Raw genomic sequence first — 21,612 nt, 5'->3', positions numbered from 1 at the left:
ACCAACGGGGGTAGGGTTACCAGATGCACGGATTTACCTGGACATGTTGTCTTTTTAGAGGGCTGTCCGGATGGATTTTGGAAAACCTGTCAGTTTGTCCGCATTTTGAAAGGCCCCCATCTCTGCTAGAGCTTGGGACTGCGTTCGGAGGGCCTCCGAGCATGCATGGATGCGACATGATGACATAACGCGCAAGCGTGCAACTTCATCACATCATATCTGTGCACGAAAAGTGTCAGGAAAAGTGTGGAATAACTTGTATGTTTCATGGCTCCACATCATTCTCTTCTTGGGTGGACTGAGAACTTTTCTGCGGCCCCTCGTATTGTGATGTCATAATGTCTCATTCCCCCAATGCCTAAGAGCCAACCTCATCGGTGATGTCACAATGTTCTTGGTGTCCCTCTACTTGTACCCATTTACTAGATGCATTTGCCTCATTGAAATGAAAAGTGTGGAATAATTTGTAAGTTTCATGGCTCCACATCATTCTCTTCTTGGTTGGGCTGAGAACTTTTCAGTGGCCCTTTATATTACCAGGAAATTAATAGATTTGCTTGCATTCAGGTAGTCCATTAAATCTTTTGTCTTCTGCTGGTGCCTCTTAAGGAAGAGGCTATTGGGGTAATGGAAGAAAATTTACAGGGAGTAGAGGAACCCCCAAGATTTCATTTTGGTATAAAATTTGACCATGGGTTTACTCAAGTTGAATGGTTAATTACTGGGCAGAGGCTTGGTCTAGGGAACTGGGTGGCCCTATAGAACCAGATAACTTGTATGTCCTTAGTTCAAAGCCACCAGCAAAAGTGTTTAGTGCTGCTCTTCAAGATAGAACTACACATTTTTCTTTCAGGCACTTATATCCCTGCGTCAGGTAGAAAAGATGGGTATTACAAGGGGCCGCAGAAAAGTTCTCAGCCCAACTAAGAAGAGCATGATGTGTAGCCTTGAAACGTACACGTTATTCCACACTTTTCCTTTCAATGATATGAAATGAAAAGCGTCAAGAAAAGTGTGGAATAACGTGTACGTGTAATGGCTCCACATCATTCTCTTCTTGGTTGGGCTGAGAACTTAGCAACGGCCCCTTGTATTGTGATGTCATAATGCCTCATTCCCCCAATGCCTAAGAGCCAACCTCATCGGTGATGTCACAATGGCTTGGTTTCCCTCTACTTGTACCCATTTACTAGATGCATTTGCCTCATTGAAATGAAAAGTGTGGAATAATTTGTAAGTTTCAGGGCTCCACATCATTCTCTTCTTAGTTGAGCTGAGAACTTTTCAGTGGCTCCTCGTATAGACTGCAGTTCTTTTGGTCATGTTGTGAAGGCAGTCTCTTGGGGAGGATATAACTGTTTACATTAGTTGGATGCTACACTTACAAGCATCATTGTCTCCAAAAAATGTATTTGTTTGGAGGTTTTGAGACATTAGATCAAGCTACGAACAAGTGACAGAAAACTTTATGATTATTTTGGTTTAAAAAAAGAACGACCGTATTAGTCCATATTATTGTTTACTTCATTGGCTGCCTTTGGAGGCAAGAGTATTATTCAAATTTTCCTGTATCTGCTTTAAGCTGATATCGGGATTGTCTCCAGCTTACCTTTTTCCTCATTTTGTGTTGCATAGACCATCAAGAGAAACTAGAAACTTCTACTTATTTGCTTATCCAGAAATTAATGGGTGTAGATATAAGACCTTCTTAGATAGGACCCTGGCATTTCAAGCTGGTAGGCAACAATCTTGGTTAGGTAAATGTATTCAGCAAGCTATGTTATCCTATTGCAGTTTTTGGAAATTAATTAAGACCACTTTGTTCGACAAGTTTATTACTTAGTGAGTTTTAATATTGAAATTCTATTTTACAAATATTTGCATTTTTTACTGTATTATTGTCCAGCTCTTTTTAGTGTAAACCGCCTAGAACTTTTGGTTATGGCAGTATAAAAGAATAAAGTTATTATTATTATTAAAATGCATTTTGATTCAGTGAAGACAACAAAACACTCCAAACCTAATTCAATGCTAGAATTTATTGTACAAACTCATTATCATGGAGAAACGAGAGTTGGTAGACAATGTCCAGACAGATGAAGATGTTATCGGAAAGTGTAGGAGCCCATTTGGAATGTAATACCACATGGTGCAAGGATTGGGATTCTGAATTACTGAGACTGATTTAAAGGTGATATTTGGAACCAAGAAGATTTTCAATTTATTTTGTGCTCAGGATTGATGATCCTATTTGGTGAAGAGTCACATATCAGAAAAGGAGAGGAAGGAATCCTACTGTTTGGATTGACCATTTGGAAGTTCACTGTTGTTCCTTTGATTGGTCAGTGGTTGTTTTGGAATTTGTTTTCTTTGTGATTTTAAAGTAAACAAATATAAAAAACTAAAGTTACTTAGCCAGAGAAATGGATCCAAGATGGCCGCTGCCTAAGTGATCGGGTACACGCCGCCGATCGAAGCTCTTCTAGTTACATGATTTTTGGCTGTCCGACTGCAGTTCCCGGCCTGCTCGTACCTGTTTCCGTGATGCGATGCTGAAGAGAAGAGGCAGGAGCACTGCTGGCGCCTCGCGGCGCTCCGAGTTGCCGTCCCTCGGCAACATTGAAGAACTTCTTCAGAGGATGCAGGGAGCTGCTGCTGCAAATCCAAATACTAGCCCGCTGAGGATCCCGGGTGTGAGTGAAACCGACGGGACTCCTCTTGGACCAGACACCAGATATTAGAGCACCGCCTCCTCCACCACAGTTGGCCAGCTCACCCAGGGGTCAGGAAACCCCAGAAGAAGGGGTATTACTTTCCCCAGAGGCAGACAAATTAACACTGGGGAAGCTTGGAAATGGAGATCCCGGTTCGGGCAACCTCCAGGGAAGACTCTGTGGGATCTACAACACCAGGAGGAGGATTGAACCAGAAGGAACAGAAACCAGAACAAACCAAACTACAATACAAGTTACTTTTTGGGATAGACCTGCTGAGGTGACCGCAGAAGCCCTTTGGGACCTAGTAGCAAATTTTAGGAAGGTAATTACCGTAGTCCCAATTTCCAACAGATTGAACATAAACTTATCCACCATTCAGAAGAATTAGAAAAATTAAAATTGGATATGACTTCTTCTAATAGTTTACTTGAAAAAACCCAGCAGGATATGGTTTCAATAAAACAACTCCAGGAAGCTATAATTAAAGACAACTTGAATCTTAGAAGAAAAGTGGAGTCATTAGAAAATCAGGCACGTAGTAATAATTTGAGATTGATAAACTTTCCAAGAATAACTATGGTAACACCTAGAGATATGCTCAGGAGATATTTATTAGAAATTTTGGAAGTTCCGGAAGGTAATCTTCCACCATTCGTCCAAGTTTATTATCTCCCCAGCAAAACTCCACATCAACAGCAACCTGAGTCTACTGAAGGACAAGTATTGAATATTACAGAGATTCTGGAGAAGTCAGATAAGGAAGTGATAACACCTGCAACATTAGTAGCCACTTTGGCTCTTTCTATTGATAAATCTTGGTTATTGAGACTATTTCTAAAGAATAAACAAAAGGAATTTTTTGGCTGTAAAATTCAAATGTTCCCTGATGTTATAAGGGAAACGCAAAACCGTAGACATGATTTCCTTCTTTGAAACCGGGTGCCATCTCATTGGGGGCTACATTTTATTTGAGATACCCTTGTAAGTGCACTGTCCATTATCACTCAACTAAATATGTATTCTTTGAGCTTCAACATTTGACTCATTTTCTGGCGATGTCCCGCCTGGACAAGGAGAAAACTCAAGTTTGAGCTCTAAAAGAAAATAGTAACTTCCTTCCTGATCTATAGGAATAGCATTACTTTTTGGATTGTTTCTGTATGTTCTCACAATTAATTCTTGGATCTAATGAGGACTTGAGCTAATTTTACCATAATAGTTTTTCTTGCATTGCTTAACATTGTTAAGTATGGATTTATATGATTGTAATTTGCTTTGGTTAAATTTGCTTTCTGTACAAGTTTACTTGATATAATATTGAAATCAATAAAAATACTTAAATACAAAAAAAAAAAAAAAAAGTTACTTAGCCACTCTCTGCCAACCTCCTAGAGATTTATTTGCAATATGCAAAAGGCAGTAAAAACCTGCAACACATTTGGGGGACCTTTCACTAAGGCACGCTAAAACGGCTAACGCGCCTTAGTAAAAGGACCCCATTGTGCCTTCCCACAGTAAACAGAGAAAAACTTTGAGGCCGTAAATGATGTTTATTTATTAAATTAATATTTATACAGCCTGCTGTGAAACACACTTTGCAAGAAATTAATAAATAATGTGATTACATCACAGAAGAGACTTCGCAATGTGCAGTGGGAAGTCATTAATTTCCCTTAGGGTACCAGCTGGATCCACCCACCCTTCACTCAGCAGACTGATCTGGTCCTGGTTTATCCCTTTGCAGGCAGAAATATTTGGGTCTCATTTATCCACACTTTTCCACTCTCCCTCTAGAACAGTGGTTTTCATCCCAGTTTTTAGGATATCCCTAATGAATATGTATGGGGTAGATCTGCATAGAATGAAAGTAGTGCATGCAATCTGTGCATGCACTATGTATGCATTGTAAGTGTCCTGAAAACCTAACTGACCTGGTGTGTCCCAAGGACTTGGCTGAGTGAGGACCCCTTGCTTTAGAAAGGTTGAACTACATTTTCCTGCATGCAAAGGAGCAAAACCAGGACTGGTTCTGTGTGTCAGGGAACAAACAATGATATCAATATCTATAAGAACAGCATTTGGCAGGCGGTAGGATCAGGACATGCATGAAAAACTTTTTTTATTTACAATTTTTGCCCCCTTTTCTTTCTGCATTTTAATGCAAACTGTATTATTTCAGCTTTTGTTAAAACATAGATATGGAGCCACATTTTGATTATACTCTTTTGGGTAGGAAATGACAGGAAATGAAACAATAAAATGTCATAGTGATTTACCTTACAAAAGAATTTATACTGGCTCAGAAACAATCTGAGAACCAACCAGTGTAAAAGCGTCTTGTTCAGGGGTGAACAACCTCAGTCCTCAAGGTTTGCAAACCAATCAGATTTTTCAGGATTTCCCCAATAAATATGCATAAGACCATTGGGGAAATCCTGAAAACTTTACTAAATTGCACACCCTTGAGGACTGACGCTGAAACTGCAACCCCTCTTTCCCTGACGCAGATTGCCAAAACGCTAGCCACCATTGGGAGCGGGTGGAATACACACATTGATATTCAGGTACGTTATCTTTGGGCTCCTTTTACACAGGTGCGTTAGGGCCTTAATGCGTGCGCTAAACTGCCCCGCGCGCTAGCCGCCACCGCCTCCTTTTAAGCAGGCGGTAATTTTTCAGCTAGCGTGTGCTAATCCGGTGCGTGCACTAAAAACGCTAGCGCACCTTTGTAAAAGGAGCCTTTTGTTTTGCGAAGAAGAACTGTGCAATTTTGTCCGGTTTCGGATACTTTTTTTTGGAAGGTTGTTTTTGCCCATGATTGAAATACGGTTGCATTAAACAGATAATTAATTACTCCATATCATTCTGAGGCGTTTTCCTGCCAATATTTGTTAAGTTTACCCTGACATATACGAGTATAAATTCTTTTGTATGGCTAGTAACTCTTGTGATTATTATTTAATAGTGAATCACCTTTCATTTAAAAGCAACAGCATATCCCTATTACTGAGACATTAAGGCATGTGGCATAAGGATTTAGCCTGTACACATAGGTTGAATGGTGAGCACCGGAAAACACTTCAACATGAAGTAAAACCAGAAGAAAAGAGGACGGAAGGGCAAATGTGTGCCCTCCCCCACCTTCCCAGCCCTCTCTTTCCATTGAGATGATGTCCATTTGATACCTGTTCTTCCTTTCACCAAGGCCTCCAGAATGACCTGGAGCTATTTTCGCCCGGATGCTCAGTGGTGATCTGGTGAGGTGGGTGGCCAGCAAAGTCATGCAGAATCTGACGTGGGCCCTGGGACCTGCTAAGATGCTTCAGTAGTTTGGTGCTGGTGACCTTCCCCTGCTTGGAGACAGCCAGGAATCGGAGGGTCTGCTGGAGGCACCAATCGTAGCCCTTGCTATAGTCCTGTGGGGGGCTCTTTGGATCAAAAGCAGATGCTAAGAAGAAACAAACAGAAGAAAGTTAGGGTCATTGCTTTTACATGAGATTCATACACTGTTAAAAAAAAAACACTTCCGTAGTTTTGACCAGGGGGCTGTCAACCCAATCCTTGGTACACACCTCTCCAATCGGGGTTTCAGGATATCCACAAGCAGGAGATAAATCTGCAAAATAAAAATATGCACGTCTCCCTCCAAGTTCGCGGGTTTAGGACTCGCAACTTTGGTTATTCCGAGTTTCTAAACCCAGACCCACCCCTGCCTCCTGGACCTCTCCACACCGTACCTGGCAGCCTAGTGGTGAAGCGGGGCAGGAGCGATCTTCCTACGCTTCTGCCCCGTGCAAAGCTGTCAACAAAAAAATGGCTGCCGTGAGTTTCCACTGTAGTCTCGTGAGACCATGGGAACTCACGGCAGTCACTTTTCTTGACAGCTCTGCACGGGGCAGGAGCGTAGGAAGATTGCTCCTGCCCCGCTTCACCACTAGGCCACTAGGTACAGTGTGAAGAGGTCCAGGAGGCAGGAGGATGGCTAGGGTGAATCAGAGCCGGCCCTAAAAGTTATTCGCGGGTTGGCTCTGCACCTAACCCCCGCGAATATGGAGGGAGAAGTGTATTCCAATTCTATACAAGCCTATCTCAGGCATACTGTATTTATCAGGGATCTCCTGAACTCCCGACTAGCTAGGTGTGTCCTGAGGACGGGGTTGAGAACCAATGATCAGAATGATTTCCTTACTAAGGTCCACAGAAGCTCTCATAGAATCCATTCCATTGTATAAGTTTCCATTACCTCAATGGCTCTTTGCTTTTAGACAAAAGTGAAAACGTATCCTCAGATGCCCTTTCTGGCTTCAGAGAGGTTTTACCCAGCCACTGTTTATGTTTGCCTTGGGCTTGCCTGGGATCTTAGTAAAAGTCGTCACATGCTAATTTACTACTACTGATCATTTATACAGGACTGCTAGATATACACAGCACTGTAGATTAAAACATTCAAGAAACAGTCCCTGCTCAGTAGAGCTTACAATCTAATCAAGCAGGCAAGCAAGACTAGTGGGCCTATAATCTAAGTTGTACCTGGGATAATGGAGGGTTAAGTGACTTGTCCAAAGTCAGAAGGAGTTGTGGTAGGAACTGAACTCCATTAAGGGGGATAATGGAGGGTTAAGTGACTTGTCCAAAGTCAGAAGGAATTGAACTCCTGCCGCGATCCCCGAGACCCCCCCCCCAAATCTTCTTTGACAGGAGAGATGCCCAATCCTTCCTGCTGTGGTCCCCCAAATCTTCCCCAGCAAGAGAGTGCCCAATCCCTCTTGCTGGACTTAACACCCCCCACCCCGGAACACCCGCACAATCACAGGCAGGAGGGTGCCCAATCCCTCTTGCTGGACATAACACCCCCCACCCCGGAACACCCGCACAATCACAGGCAGGAGGGTGCCCAATCCCTCTTGCTGGACATAACACCCCCCACCCCGGAACACCCGCACAATCAAAGGCAGGAGGGTGCCCAATCCCTCCTGCCAGACACAACATCCCCCCTCGAACCCCCTTCACCCCCGAACCCCTGTCAAACCATGTACTGACCCCTTCCTGGTGCATTGTGGGTGCACCGGGGAGGGGCCTGGCCAAAAGGGGACTTAGATATTTCTTTTGATTATGCCCCTCCACATGTTCCGATGCTCTAAGAATTTCTATGATCATCAGAGCAACGTTGGACAATTTAGCGCCCTGGGTCTTGGTAGAAACCTCTACCGCAGCTTACTAAAAATGGGGGGGGGAAATCATTTGATTCACTAGAAAAATGAAACCAAACTACTCCCCCACCCTTTTTACAAAACTATGGTAGTGGCCAACGCTCCAACGCCCATTCAATTTCTTTGGGCATTGTACGATTGCTCCAGCAGCAGCCGCTATGCCGGCTTTGTGAATGGAACCTTAAAATTTGTCCACTCAAAAAGCTTACCGTGATGCTGGATCCCACGCTGTTCCCTCAGGTAGCTGACTGTCATTTCCAAGACGTCAGCTTTCTCCAGCTTGGAGCTGGGCTGGTGTGTTTGCACCTCCTTCTCCAGCAGCGTCCTCAGTGTTTTAATACTGTCATTGATCCGATCCCTCCTCAGCTTTTCCACCGCTGGCTTTCTAAGCTGTCACCACAAAAGAAAGGGGAAAAGCAAATTATGCGTTGCCATGCACATTTTAAGCAGAGGTAATAAAAAGCTGTCTCTGTTAACGAGCTTTCTATAAAAGAATCTCTCCAAGAAGCACCTACTCTTTTTCTCTCTGTGGTTGCCAATGACTTGTTCCTGGAACCCTCAACGATGCTTGCGGGGCCCATTTTAGTTAGCGGGGATGTGCTGTCCATCTGAACCTCTTTCAGCTCTTCATGCAGTGACTGAGAAGACTCCCCCCTCCCCCTTCTATTTATTTCTTCCTTATCAGCGGCTGTATCTGTGAGTCCCAGGTTACAACACTTTCCCACACTCAGCATCCAATGGCTGAGATTCCAGAAACAATACCGGGAGATTCAATTACAAGTAGCTACACTGGCTGTTGCCTGCCTTTGGGTGAAGGGCGGGGAGGTGGGGGGAGGGAGGTTAGAGAAGACGCCCTCTCTGTGTTAAAGAACAGGTGGAGTGTGGAGTTACAATATGCAAGCCGTTGGGAATGACACATAAGACGCTGGGAACAAACCGCGGGTGCGTGTAGATGCTTAGATGTAGGGATTTATTGCACAGCTGGGGAACAGCTGTGTGAAATAGTTCACAGTTGCAACCTGGGGAGCTATAGACAGATTTTATTTAAAAAACCAGGATACTTCCTAGACAAAATACATTTGGAGAAATCTGTTGTTACTTTTGTTGATTTTTTAAAAAATATTTATTGATTTTCAAACTTTGACAGTGTAATACAATTCATTGAACATAAAATACTGCAGAAAACGCACTATTAACTATACAAGTATACATAAAACAATCATTTTCTCCCATTTTGTTATATGTCCCATTAAACATCAACAAAACCATAACATGCAATTATTAAAAATAAAATAAAATAAAAAATTGGGAGATTTTTTTAACATTTTTAATAATTGCATGTTATGGTTTTGTTGATGTTTAATGGGACATATAACAAAAATAAATCATGTTTCATACTAATCCTATTACTAGGATTCAATTTGTCATCTTCAATTTACCTCATTGATGCTTACATTTGCTCATGGTACTATTGTTATACTGTTAACAAAATGGTAAGGTTTATATCATGTTATATCTGTATTATTCACTAAGGGGTGTTAATGGATTTAGTGCATGAAAACAATTAGCATGCCCTCAGCGCTGCACAGTCAAATGTATACCTATGAGTTGCATGAAATTTAAAGCAGCCGTCTTTTCTTGATCATGACGGGAATAGTCACACATAACTGGAAGAGCCACGACAAGAATAAATTATACATTTTGGTGGGCAAATGTGTGTACCACATATAAATATGAGAGAATGAATGCGGAATGTTGGGGGGTTTAGTAATTCATTTAATAAAGTGTGGAGCCCATTGACTACATTTGTTACCTCTCAATAAGGGTCATGTATCTCTCCTTGTCTTAGATTTCCTTACACATCCAGGGTGGGTGGGGGGAGGGAAATGTATTTTGAGGATTAAAATTACCTAATTATAATATTGTATGAATAATTGGGAGGAGGATGGGAGAAAATGATTGTTTTATGTATTGCTTGTGTAGTTAATAGTGCGTTTTATGCAGTATTATATGTTCAATTAATTGTATTGTACTGTCGAAGTTTGAAAATCAATAAAGATTTAAAAAAATAAATAAATAAAGCACACCAGGCCTCTTTTACGAAGCCCAATAGTAAATGCTCTGACGCCCCTAGGGATAAAATGGGGCACTAATTTGTTAGCGCATGTTAGATACAGCAAAGATTTATTATTTCTATAGTGCTACCAGGTGCACACAGTATCTTGGGCATGCTTGAAATGGGCTTAGCACACAGGAAAGTCCCACGCTATCCATGCTAAGCCCATTTGCTAGCACACTTTAGTAGACATACCCCTTAGTACGCTGGTCTGTGGAGTATATATTCACAACACTCTAGATTATGTAATAATATTCTATACATGCTATCCTATAAAATGCTACCATATCAGCTACAATACCTAACATAGGGCTCCTTTTAAAAGCAGCCGGAGCGGTAAATGCTCTGATTCTCGTAGAATTCCTATGAGCGTCGGAGCACTTACCTCGTTGGCCTGCGCTAAACACCTCTAGCGCAGCTTGATAAAAGGGGGGATATTCCATTATGATCTGGCTTCATACAGTATTATAGTTTGTCTTGGGTTTATCTGACATATTATATTTTTGGCAATTTCATTTTTGATATTGTGCTGTCAATTGGTTTGAGCGTTTCCTGGCGAATCCGGGAAAATGGTTTATTAAATATGGGGTTCTTTTATTATATTCTATGGACGTGTTAGCATTTAGCACGCACTTATCAGTTAGCCCTTAGTAAAAGGGCCCCCATATTAGATTGAAAAATAATTAAAATAATTATGTGGTAATTTACAGGTGTAAGCTCTTTTGGGAAAGGGACTTGCATTGTAATAATGCTATAAATCATTTTGGTCATCATTCGATTTTATATTTATATTTTTTTATTGGTTTTATAATTTTGACAATCAAAATCAAAACACAAGAAAAAAATATCATGAAATTAGAAATTATCACTGAATCCACATAATTCAGGAAAAAAAATTTTTAAATACACAATATAGTTAGTCCACAATCAATTGGCGACACAGCTGAAATTGCTGAAATTTAACTAACAAATTATATAACTAGGAAAACCAAAAGGCGGCTCAACTGCCATAGAACAACCCCTTATCTAAACGGAGTGAGAATCAGAATTAATTATTACTTATTGTCTTGAGAAGCAATAAATTTAGATAACTGCTGCGGTTCATAAAAAACATATCTGTTCTCTTTGTAAATCATCACACATGTACAAGGGTACCTCAGAAAAAGGTCGCCCCCAATTGAACCACCTTAGGTCTCAATATAAGAAACTGTTTCCTTCTCTTCTGTGTCGGACGTGAAACATCTGGGTACATTCTTATAATATTAGACAAAAAGGGAACATCTTTATATTTGAAGAACATTTTTAACATCCATTCTTATAACATCCATTCTTATAAAATCATGAAAGGCATAGAGAAGGTGGAGAGGGACAGATTCTTTAGACTAGCAGGGACAACTAAAACAAGAGGTCATTCAGAAAAACTGAGAGGAGACAGATTCATAACGAATGCAAGGAAGTTCTTCTTCACTCAGAGGGTGGTGGACACCTGGAACGCGCTTCCCGGAGAGGTGATAGGACAGAGTACAATTCTGGGGTTCAAAAAGGGACTGGATGACTTCCTGGAAGCGAAAGGGATAACAGGGTACAAATAGAGATTTACCTTACAGGACATTGAGTGAACAGGGTATGGGTATTTTAAGTTAGGTAGGGAACACTTTCAGGTCATGGACCTGGGGTGCCGCCGCGGGAGCGGACTGCCGGGCACGATGGACCCCTGGTCTGACCCGGCAGAGGCAACGCTTATGTTCTTATGTTCTTATTCCCTATCTAAATCAATAGCGAACTATACTAATAATGTGCCTGGTACCTGAGTCTCAGTTTCCGACCTCTCTAGATCAGTGTTTTTCAACCTTTTTACACCTATGAACCGGCAGAAATAAAAAAATGATTCTGTGGACCGGCATCGGTCCATGGACCGGCGGTTGAAGAACACTGGGCTAAGTCATGGGCCGGACCCCGCCCATCTCTACCCAATCTCCACTCCAGACCCCGCCCCCATAATAGTACTAATTGCACCTTGCACGTCCTTTGCCTCATCTGGAAGCCTTCCCTCTGACGTTGCAACATCAGAGAGAAGGCTTCCGGTTCAGGCGCAGGATGCCCGTAGGAGCCGCTGCCCGTGGCTTTGTGCACTGAATCAGTTAGGAAGAGGGAGCTGGCTCGAAGATAACGCCGCATCGATCGCACCGTGGACCGGCGGTTGAAGAACACTGTTTTGGGCCTGATACACGTGTTGGCCTTGTGGACCGGCAGGAAATTTCTGTGGACCGGCACTGGTCCATGGACCGGAGGTTGAAGAACACTGCTCTAGATCATTCGATTTTTAAAAAAATGCAAATTATAAATTTTGTTTATGGATATTGAATGATTTTCCATCCTGGATATGATAGTTTAAACTGAAATTTGAAACAAACGGCAGTACTGATGGCTCCATTTTAGCAGATTTCTTCACCTATGATTTCCCCCCCCCCCCCCCCTTTTTTCCTCTCTCCTCACAAATTCTCAGCTTCTGAGATCACCCCAGAGCACCTTTCACTCCGGGCGGGGAGAAACTGCTGTCCAGATGGTCTACAAAGGGAATCGGCTTTCAGCTTAACATAGAAGGCAGTCAAAGCCCCATGGCTAATGAAGCCTATAGTATGGCACACTTCCTTTGTCGATTGCTTGAATGAACTGGGCCAGGCTGACAGTGTGGGAAACTCGGAGAAACTTCAGCTCCCAGACTGGTGCCAACAGCACACTTCCCTCATTGCTCCCTGAAGACCAGTGCCCGTGTGACCCAGTATCTCTTCAAGCAGCTATTAGGTTTACAAAGAAAGAAAAGAAGTCTGAAGGCTCTTTGAAGTCCTTGTGCTCTGCTGAATGGCAATCACACACTCACGGATTTCTTCATGTCATCATCATCATTGTATGTGGCTATATATGAGAGCGGTTCCTATATGAGAAAAATGCAAAGATCAATACAAGGTGTAGCTGGTGGGTGGAAGGGCATTTCCTGTTCCCAAAAGCGGACAGTTTAAACAGGGGGTATGGATGGCAGATAGACTGGTACGATGAATGAAAAACTATGGAGGCTGGAGGCTGAGGAGCAGGCCGACTCTGCATTGCTTAGAACTACTAGGAAACTCGTAGCCATAAAGGACAGACTCAGCGTTACCCTCTCACATCTTAGGATTGCTATCTTACCCCAGGCCATCCCAAAGAGTCCGTTCCAATCCTGGTCCTAATATTCTTAGGGAAAGCAGAAGTGCAGGGAGCGTGGCATCACTATTGACTAAGGTGAAAAAGTCAAACAGCCTTGCCCACACCTCAGTCAGCTCAACTACTTCATTCAAACATAGGCGTCGGAATGTAAATCTATATTCTCCGTTATGGCTCCTATACTGTGGAACGCAATGCCAGCCATACTCAGACAAGAATCATCCTTAACTTCATTCAAGTCCAAACTCAACATAGATACATGATGGCAGATAAAAGCCAAATGGCCCATCCAGTCTGCCCATCCGCAGTAACCGTTACCTTTTTCTCTCGCTGAGAGATCCCACGTGCATATCCCAGGCCCTCTTGAATTCAAACATAGTCTCTGTCTCCACCAACTCTTCCAGGAGACTGTTCCATACATCTACCACCCTTCCTGTAAAAAAGTATTTCCTTTGATTACTCCGGAGCCTATCACCTCTTAACTTCAACCTATGCCCTCTCATTGCAGAGTTTCCTTTCAAATGAAAGAGACTCGACTCATGCACATTTACATTACGTAGGTATTTAAATGTCTCTATCATATCTCCCCTCTCTCGCCTTTCCTCCAAAGTATACAGATTGAGATCTTTAAGTTTGTCCCCATACACCTTATGATGAAGACCACATACCATTTTAGTAGCCTTCCTCTGGACCGACTCCATCCTTTTTATATCTTTTTGAAGGTGTGGCCTCCGGAATTGTACACAATATTCTAAATGAGGTCTCTCCAGAGTCTTATACAGGGGCATCAATACCTCCTTTTTCCTACTGGGCATACCTCTCCCTATGCAACCTAGCATCCTTCTAGCTTTCGCTGTCACTTTTTCAACCTGTTTGGCCACTTTAAGATTATCACATACAATCACACCCAAGACCCGCTCTTCTGTCGTACACATAAGTTCTTCACCCCCTAAATATAAGAACAAACATAAGAAGTTGCCTCCACCGGGTCAGACCAGAGGTCCATCTCGCCCAGCGGTCCGCTCCCGCGGCGGCCCATCAGGTCCGCGACCTGTGAAGTGGTTTCTGACCACTTCTATAACCTACCTCAAGTTCTATCTGTACCCCTCTATCCCCTTATCCTCCAGGAACCTATCCAAACCCTCCTTGAACCCCTGTACAGAGTTCTGGCCTATCACATCCTCCGGAAGCGCGTTCCATGTGTCCACCACCCTCTGGGTAAAAAAGAACTTCCTAGCATTTGTTCTAAACCTGTCCCCTTTCAATTTCTCCGAGTGACCTCTAGTGCTTGTGACTCCCCACAGTTTGAAGAATCTGTCCTTATTCACTTTCTCTATGCCCTTTAGGATTTTGAAGGTTTCTATCATGTCCCCTCTAAGTCTCCTCTTCTCCAGGGAGAACAGCCCTATACCTTTCCCTTGGGTTTTTGAAGCCCAAATGCATGACCTTGCATGTCATAGCATTAACTTTTAGCTGCCAAATTTCAGACCATTCTTCAAGCATTACCAGGTCCTTCTTCAAGTTATTCACACCATCCAGCATGTCTACTCTATTGCAGATTTTGGTATCATCCGCAAAGAGGCAAATCTTGTCCACACCTTCTTATTTCTGGGCATATACACTGAGGACTAACGTTGTCAAAAAATTTTGAAGAGACCCCCATCCCCCACTGCTGGACTACATTTATAGCCCTCGAGGGAGACAGCCCCAACTTTGTTGGTTGGGATGAGAAATTTTCAGTGCTCCTTCATATTATGATTATTATTATTATCATCATCATCATCATCATAGTTTTAATTACTAGTTCTTAATTTTATGCCAGTAAAGTACTATTAATGCGAGGGTGAGGGACAGAGTCACGGGTGCCTAGGTTAGGCATTTTTAGAGGATAACAACGTTGTGGTTTGTAAACTAATGCATCTGCCTCCGCACCCTGAGGTTGTGAGTTCAATTCCCACTGCAGCTCCTTGTGACTCTGGGCAAGTCACTTAACACGTCATTGTCCCAGGCACAAAATAAGTACCTGTCCAAAATATGTAAACCGTTTTGATTGCAACCACACAGAAAAAGCGGTAGATCAAGTCCCATCCCCTTTAGTAGTACCAAATTACAAGTACAATAAAACCTTGAACTGCAAGTAACTTGGTATGCAAGTGTTTTGCAAGACAAGCAAAATATTTTATTAAATTTTAACTTGATAAACAAGCAAGGTCTTGCAATACGAGTACATACAGTATACACGCGTCACATCATCACAACTGAGCTGACGGTTCTTCTCTCTCTGACGCTGCAGTGTAGTGACTGTTCTAAACAAGCGAGGTCTTGCAATACGAGTGCATACAGTATACACGCGTCACATCATCACAACTGAGCTGACGGTTCTTCTCTCTCTGACGCTGCAGTGTAGTGACTGTTCTAAACAAGCGAGGTCTTGCAATACGAGTGCATACAGTATACACGCGTCACATCATCACAACTGAGCCGATGGTTCTTCTCACTCTGACGCTGCGGGAGTGCAGTGACTGTTCTAAACGAGCGAGGTCTTGCAATACGAGTACATACAGTATACACGCGTCACATCATCACAACTGAGCCGATGGTTCTCTCTCTGACGCTGCGGGAGTGCAGTGACTGTTCTAAACGAGCGAGGTCTTGCAATACGAGTACATACAGTATTTTGTATTCAAGTTTTTGGGTTGTGGAGTTTCCATTATTTCTTATGGGGAAATTTGCTTTGATATGCAAGTGTTTTGGATTGCAAGCAAGTTTTTGGAACTAATTTTGCTTGCAAACCAAGGCTTTACTGTATAAGGAAAAAGAGTTGAAATCAGCAGAAGCTGAAGGGCACATGAGTTCTTCACCCATAGAAAATAAAAACCCAAACAGCAGTCGCAGAGGCAGATCATGCTAAGGGGTCAGAGTAGGACTGTACGAAATTTACAGCATGGATTCAAAAATCTTGCATGTCTAGAGCTTTCTAACATCTGGGTATGTTAGTCCCCCATTGTACCAGGTTCTCTGCAGCTGTTCCCGTGTCAGGTCATTGATTGTCTATTGTCCGTGACTAACCCTGACTGGCTCTGGAGCCTGGGAAACACCCGCCAGTCAGAGACCCACATCCAGCAGGCAGAAGTATGAACTGCAGAGAAGGAGATTAGACTTTATCAGAGACAGATCAATCAGTTATCAGCAATCTGCAGACTACTGGAAGGGACAGATGAACAGAGTGGGGGCAGAGAATGAGAGAATACCGAGCTGGGGTTGACGGAAAAGGTGAATGGGAATTCACCCGGGGAACTTCAACTCTGTTCCTCAAGGGTCTCAAACAGATGCCATGTTTATTTTCTCCATCTAGGTGCACACGGTTATTGCATGAACTGGCTGATTTGCATATTTGGATTGCAGTGAAAATCAGGCTTGTTTTAGCCCTAGAGGCAGACAGTCAGAAAGACAAATAGATAATGTACAGTATATGAACCAGTCAGTGAAGAACCAAAAAAGCATCTCTAGTACTGTGAGTTGGAAATTAAGAACATAAGAAGTTGCCTTCGCTGAGGCAGACCAGAGGTCCATCTCGCTCAGCGGTCCACTCCCGCGGCGGCCCATCAGGCCCATTGCCTGAGCAGTGGTCCCTGACTATTTCTATAACCTACCTCTACTCCTATCTGTACCCCTCAATCCCTTTGTCCTCTAGGAACCTATCCAAACCTTCTTTGAAGCCCTGTAAGTGCTCCGGCCTATCACAGCTTCCGGAAGCGCGTTCCATGTATCCACCACCCTCTGGATGAAAAAGAACTTCCTAGCGTTTGTTCTAAACCTGTCCCCTTTCAATTTCTCCGAGTGCCCCCTTGTACTTGTGGTTCCCCATAATCTGAAAAATCTGTCCCTGTCTACCTTTTCTATACCCTTCAGGATCTTGAAGGTTTCTATCATGTCTCCTCTAAGTCTCCGCTTTTCCAGGGAGAACAGCCCCAGCTTTTTCAGTCTGTCAGTATATGAGAGGTTTTCCATACCCCTTATCAGTTTAGTTGCTCTTCTCTGGACTCCCTCAAGTACCGCCATGTCCTTCTTGAGGTACGGCGACCAGTACTGGACACAGTACTCCAGATGCGGTCGCACCATTGCACGATACAGTGGCAGGATGATCTCCTTTGTCCTGGTCGTGATACCCTTCTTAATGATACCCAACATTTTGTTTGCTTTTCTTGAGGCTGTGGCGCACTGTGCCGACGCCTTCAAAGATGTGACTGTCTACCATCACTCCCAGGTCTCTTTCAAGGTTACTTACCCCTAGCAGTGATCCCCCCATTTTGTAGCTGAACATTGGGTTCTTTTTCCCTACATGGTTGTAGAACAGCTGCTTGTAGAGGACTGGTGCAAAGGTACCAGTGAACATTAAGCCACGCCCATCTGTCCCCTCAAATTAATTCGGTATCCCAAGCTCCCCTCCCCACCCAAAAATCATAATCATAACATAACACCGGACTTCTAGACCGCATCACCAAGAAAAGTTCTCTGCGGTTTACAAACTTTTATCAAAAGCATACAATAGAAAATATAGGATCAGAGATTTTGGAAAGAAGAACGTTTTCAATTATGTTCTAAATTATTCGTAAGAAATTTTGAAAAAGAGAAAAGTTTTCGGTTGTTTTCTAAATCGTTCATACGAAAAAGGTGTACGTATTAAATGTCGAGAGCAAACAAACCAAAACTGCAGACTTGTACACGGTGCAGGCAAATTTTATTTTGACAAATAAATCTTAACTAAAAACCTTTTACCAGACAGGGGACCCAACACGGTCCGTGTTTCGGACAACCTTCATCAGGGGTCCATGGTAATAAAGGTAAAAAGAAAAATATCACAGTTACTGTGACGAACTTGTAGTGCATTTCGGAGATTCACTGGTGTGCTACCAAACGCTATTTTTCCAGGCTTCTTTTTGTGATATTTTTCTTTTTACCTTTATTACCATGGACCCCTGATGAAGGTTGTCCGAAACACGGACCGTGTTGGGTCCCCCGTCTGGTAAAAGGTTTTTAGTTAAGATTTATTTGTCAAAATAAAATTTGCCTGCACCGTGTACAAGTCTGCAGTTTTGGTTTGTTTGCTCTGGTCTGTTTTTTCACTGCAGACGAAGTTGGACTTCTGGTTCTTTTGGCGTATTAAATGTCGAAAATCTTTGTCGTAAGGTGCTGCTTGATAGGCCAGCGTGTGGTCAAGGTATTTCTTGCTTTTGCATCCTTCGACTGACGGAAAAATGAACAAAGCGTGCGACTTTCCACTATTCTTGTAAGAATTTTTGAGTCAAAATGAAAAGTACCACAACCATAATGAATACAACGTCCATTAAAGTTTTTATCCTAACAACATTATTGCTCTACAATTCAATCCACTTTGCTTTTAATAAAACTAAAATTTTGAAAATCACTATCACTCTTGTGACTCATTGATCCAGCACTGCTAAAAAGGTGTTTAACAACTGCCCCGGCTATCAAGAAGTTTATTTATTTCTATATACCACTTACATATATCACAAAATGGCAATTATCACTTATACTGCTGGATAATGTAAATGTATATTTCTAAAAATCTCAGCTTTATTAAATACTCTTTCTTAAAAACAATGTTGTATTGAATGTCCTTATAAATTAATAAAGTGCTCAGTCCATATAACCATTGGTGCTATAATAATAACATGCTGCAGTGGTTAAAATGGGGCTTTCGTAAACTTTGCTACCCTGCTATCAACCTCCTACCAGATCCTGAAACACAGAGATATTTTGCTTATCTGGAATCTCTTCTCGGGTTGGATATTGAACATAACCACTGGACATAAATAGAAAGTGAAGTTGTGCAAAAAGTGCTATAGTGCTACAAACATATCTCCTTTAGCATTCTTCTACCCCCCCGACTCGAGTTTCGGACTTGTCTTCGTCAGGAGGGGTACTAGGAGCATAAACAAATTACAAAACTTAAATTACTAACAAAGTTTTTAAAACCATGTTATCATTCCAATAATTTTGACATACTTCTCAAATTACTAAGGTGCATTACAAATAATCTAGAACCTCTAACATACATTGAAAACTTACATTCATACCTGTTTCTCGGTTTGCAATGCCTGGGGAGAATGAACAATGCCGGATACTCTCTCTACTAAAAACCTCTTAAATAGTCTATATACCCCCCTAACCGGAAGGACTCCCTCTGACCCAGAACTAAGACTTTCACAACAATGTCCATTCAACTTCCACATTTAACCCTGTATATTGAATGTACTGTAATTCTTCACTATTACCTGTAATTAACTCTTCTCCTGTAATGTAATTCTACTGGAAATGCCCAGATATCATCTTTATTGTAATCCGCCTAGAACCGTAAGGCACAGGCGGAATAGAAATCCCTAATGTAATGGAATGTAATGTAATCAGTAAAAGTTTTCCAATTAAATATGAAACGTTGCTCCTTGTAGTGTAAAAGCTTGCTTAAATCACCCTGGAAATTTGTTATGTGTATCAAAACTGTATACCGTAATGAATCAATTGTATGGGACTCCTGTAACCAATGGAGTACCAAAGGGGCGGTGACTCGGGCATAACGTATGTTGCTCAAGTGTTCAGTGACCACATTTGCGATGCGGTAATAAATACCTATGGTTTATATCAGGTTGACGGTATTTAAGTTGTTCCCCCAAATTGCTAGATCTTTTAAACGCAAATTTGGGATTAATCTTTCAATCCAGGGTGAACTTGTAATACTGACCAATGTTTTAATATTATTTGTTTTATCGAACTACTCATTGAGTTATAAGGTAAGATGCAAGCTATTTGGGATTCCTGGTCTTGGGTTCCGGGAAGGAGGAGCCAGGGTCGATGACAACTCCTGGCTCTTTTCCATGCCTTTTTAACTATTTTTTTCGGATACCCCCTATCACAGAATTTATGATACACGATGTTAGCTTGTTTAGTAAAATCCTCCTCCTGCGAACAAATGCATAAAATAAAAAGGAGAAAGATGCCGAGCCGTCAGAGGAGGAGGAGGAGGAGGAAGAAGAGGAGAAGAACCGCAGCCTGGGTGGTTCCCTGGTACTGCTGCTCCTGTCTTAGCAGCTGCCGGAGCAGGGCTCGGTACCGCTGCAGCTCACTGCCGTCGCCTTCGAGACGCAAGAAGCCGGCGTGGCATTGCTCTGTGGAGCAAAAGCAGCGAACCGGCAGGCGGTGTTCGCCATGCTTTCCCAAGCCTATAATGGTGGTGGTGGAGGAGGGCCTCGCAGCTCCGCAGCGTCCCAGTGCACACCCCATTACCTGCAGAAATGTAAACACCACCAGTTCCAGCCGCACCAGTACGCACACGTAGACCCCGCTTCCCCAGGGATCGCCACGCCTGACGACCCTGCCTCCTGGAGCGCCATACGCACACACACACAAATTAACATACAGGCGTGCGAGCTGCACAGAAATAGCCCCGCCTCGAGCGAACATGTTCACCGTCCCATCTCCGGAGGAAGGCACGCTCGCTCACCAGTACCTTCTTCAGATCCCGTAACCTCGCAACAAGGACACGCTCCCAGAGGTATCTGACTGCTCATTTTGCGAGTTAAATTTTGCCGGAGTGTTTTACTCGTCTTGCAAAACACTCACAAACCGAACTTTGACTGTATATTACATCTTAGGGCATGGTTAGTCCATGTTTGAAGCCTAGATTGTCTAGTCCAAGCACTGTCAACTCACTATTAACGTTAGTAAGCGTGAGAGAACTGAGTGGCACCTCAGATTTCTCCAGATGTGCTATGAAGTTTATAAAATGTATAGAGATACTTTCCTGAAATACTGTGTTACGGCATTTGTCTTAGAACGTTTTGGTTTGCTCATAAACGGTTTCATCGGATGCTCAAATGTACAAATTCTTCGTTAATGCAACAAATCGGTGCATTGAGCTAAATCCAAATAAATAAATATTTTTTAAAAAATTCTGTTCTATTTTAGTGGTATTATTTCATGGGAGAATCTGTAACTTTTGAAGATGGGCTTATTGATTCCATTATTATACCAGAGGCCGGTGGAAAGCAATTAATCCCCATTTTTATTGGACTAGGCCATTAAGGAAGAAGCTTTCCCACAGTGGCCTTCTATTGTGCGGCAGCCTCCAGATGCTCCGCTGCCCTGTCACAGCTTAATGGGACACACTTCTCTTGTTTGGGGAACTGATCTGATTGGTCGCCGAGTGTGGGAAACAGCTTTGAGCAAGAGACCCACACTTTAGTATGCGGCTGGAGGAGTATAAATAGGGGACGGGGGTCCCTCCATCAGACACTGATCACTTGGGTTTTACTTGCTCCAGTTCTTACATACTGCAACTCTTCGAGAG

At 42.7% G+C, this 21,612-nt stretch overlaps 1 protein-coding gene across 1 annotated transcript; it reads right to left on the bottom strand.

The window, feature by feature from the left end:
- Positions 1–5,225: 5,225 nt before the first annotated feature.
- Positions 5,226–14,786, bottom strand: LOC117349226 (transcription factor HES-5-like). Its single transcript, XM_033922422.1, has 4 exons — positions 14,751–14,786; positions 12,925–12,978; positions 8,137–8,317; positions 5,226–6,165 (listed from the first exon to the last, which is right to left on the bottom strand). Exons 1-4 carry the CDS (start codon positions 14,784–14,786, stop codon positions 5,915–5,917), a joined length of 522 nt encoding a protein of 173 aa, XP_033778313.1. The 3' UTR covers positions 5,226–5,914.
- Positions 14,787–21,612: the final 6,826 nt, after the last annotated feature.

The sequence above is a fragment of the Geotrypetes seraphini genome, chromosome 15 (assembly GCF_902459505.1).
Source record: "Geotrypetes seraphini chromosome 15, aGeoSer1.1, whole genome shotgun sequence".
Lineage (NCBI taxonomy): Eukaryota > Metazoa > Chordata > Amphibia > Gymnophiona > Dermophiidae > Geotrypetes > Geotrypetes seraphini.
This window is presented reverse-complemented; position numbering and strand designations above follow the sequence as displayed.

Bases quoted from the DNA above. Each gene is read 5' to 3' on its own strand.
- LOC117349226 (XM_033922422.1), bottom strand. From the start codon at position 14,786: ATGCTGGATGGTGTGAATAACTTGAAGAAGGACCTG. The intron at 12,979-14,750 runs GTAATGCTTGAA...TTTCTCATATAG, and splicing joins ATAACTTGAAGAAGGACCTG to GAACCGCTCTCATATATAGC. The intron at 6,166-8,136 runs GTAAGCTTTTTG...GTTTCTTCTTAG, and splicing joins GCGTGGGATCCAGCATCACG to CATCTGCTTTTGATCCAAAG.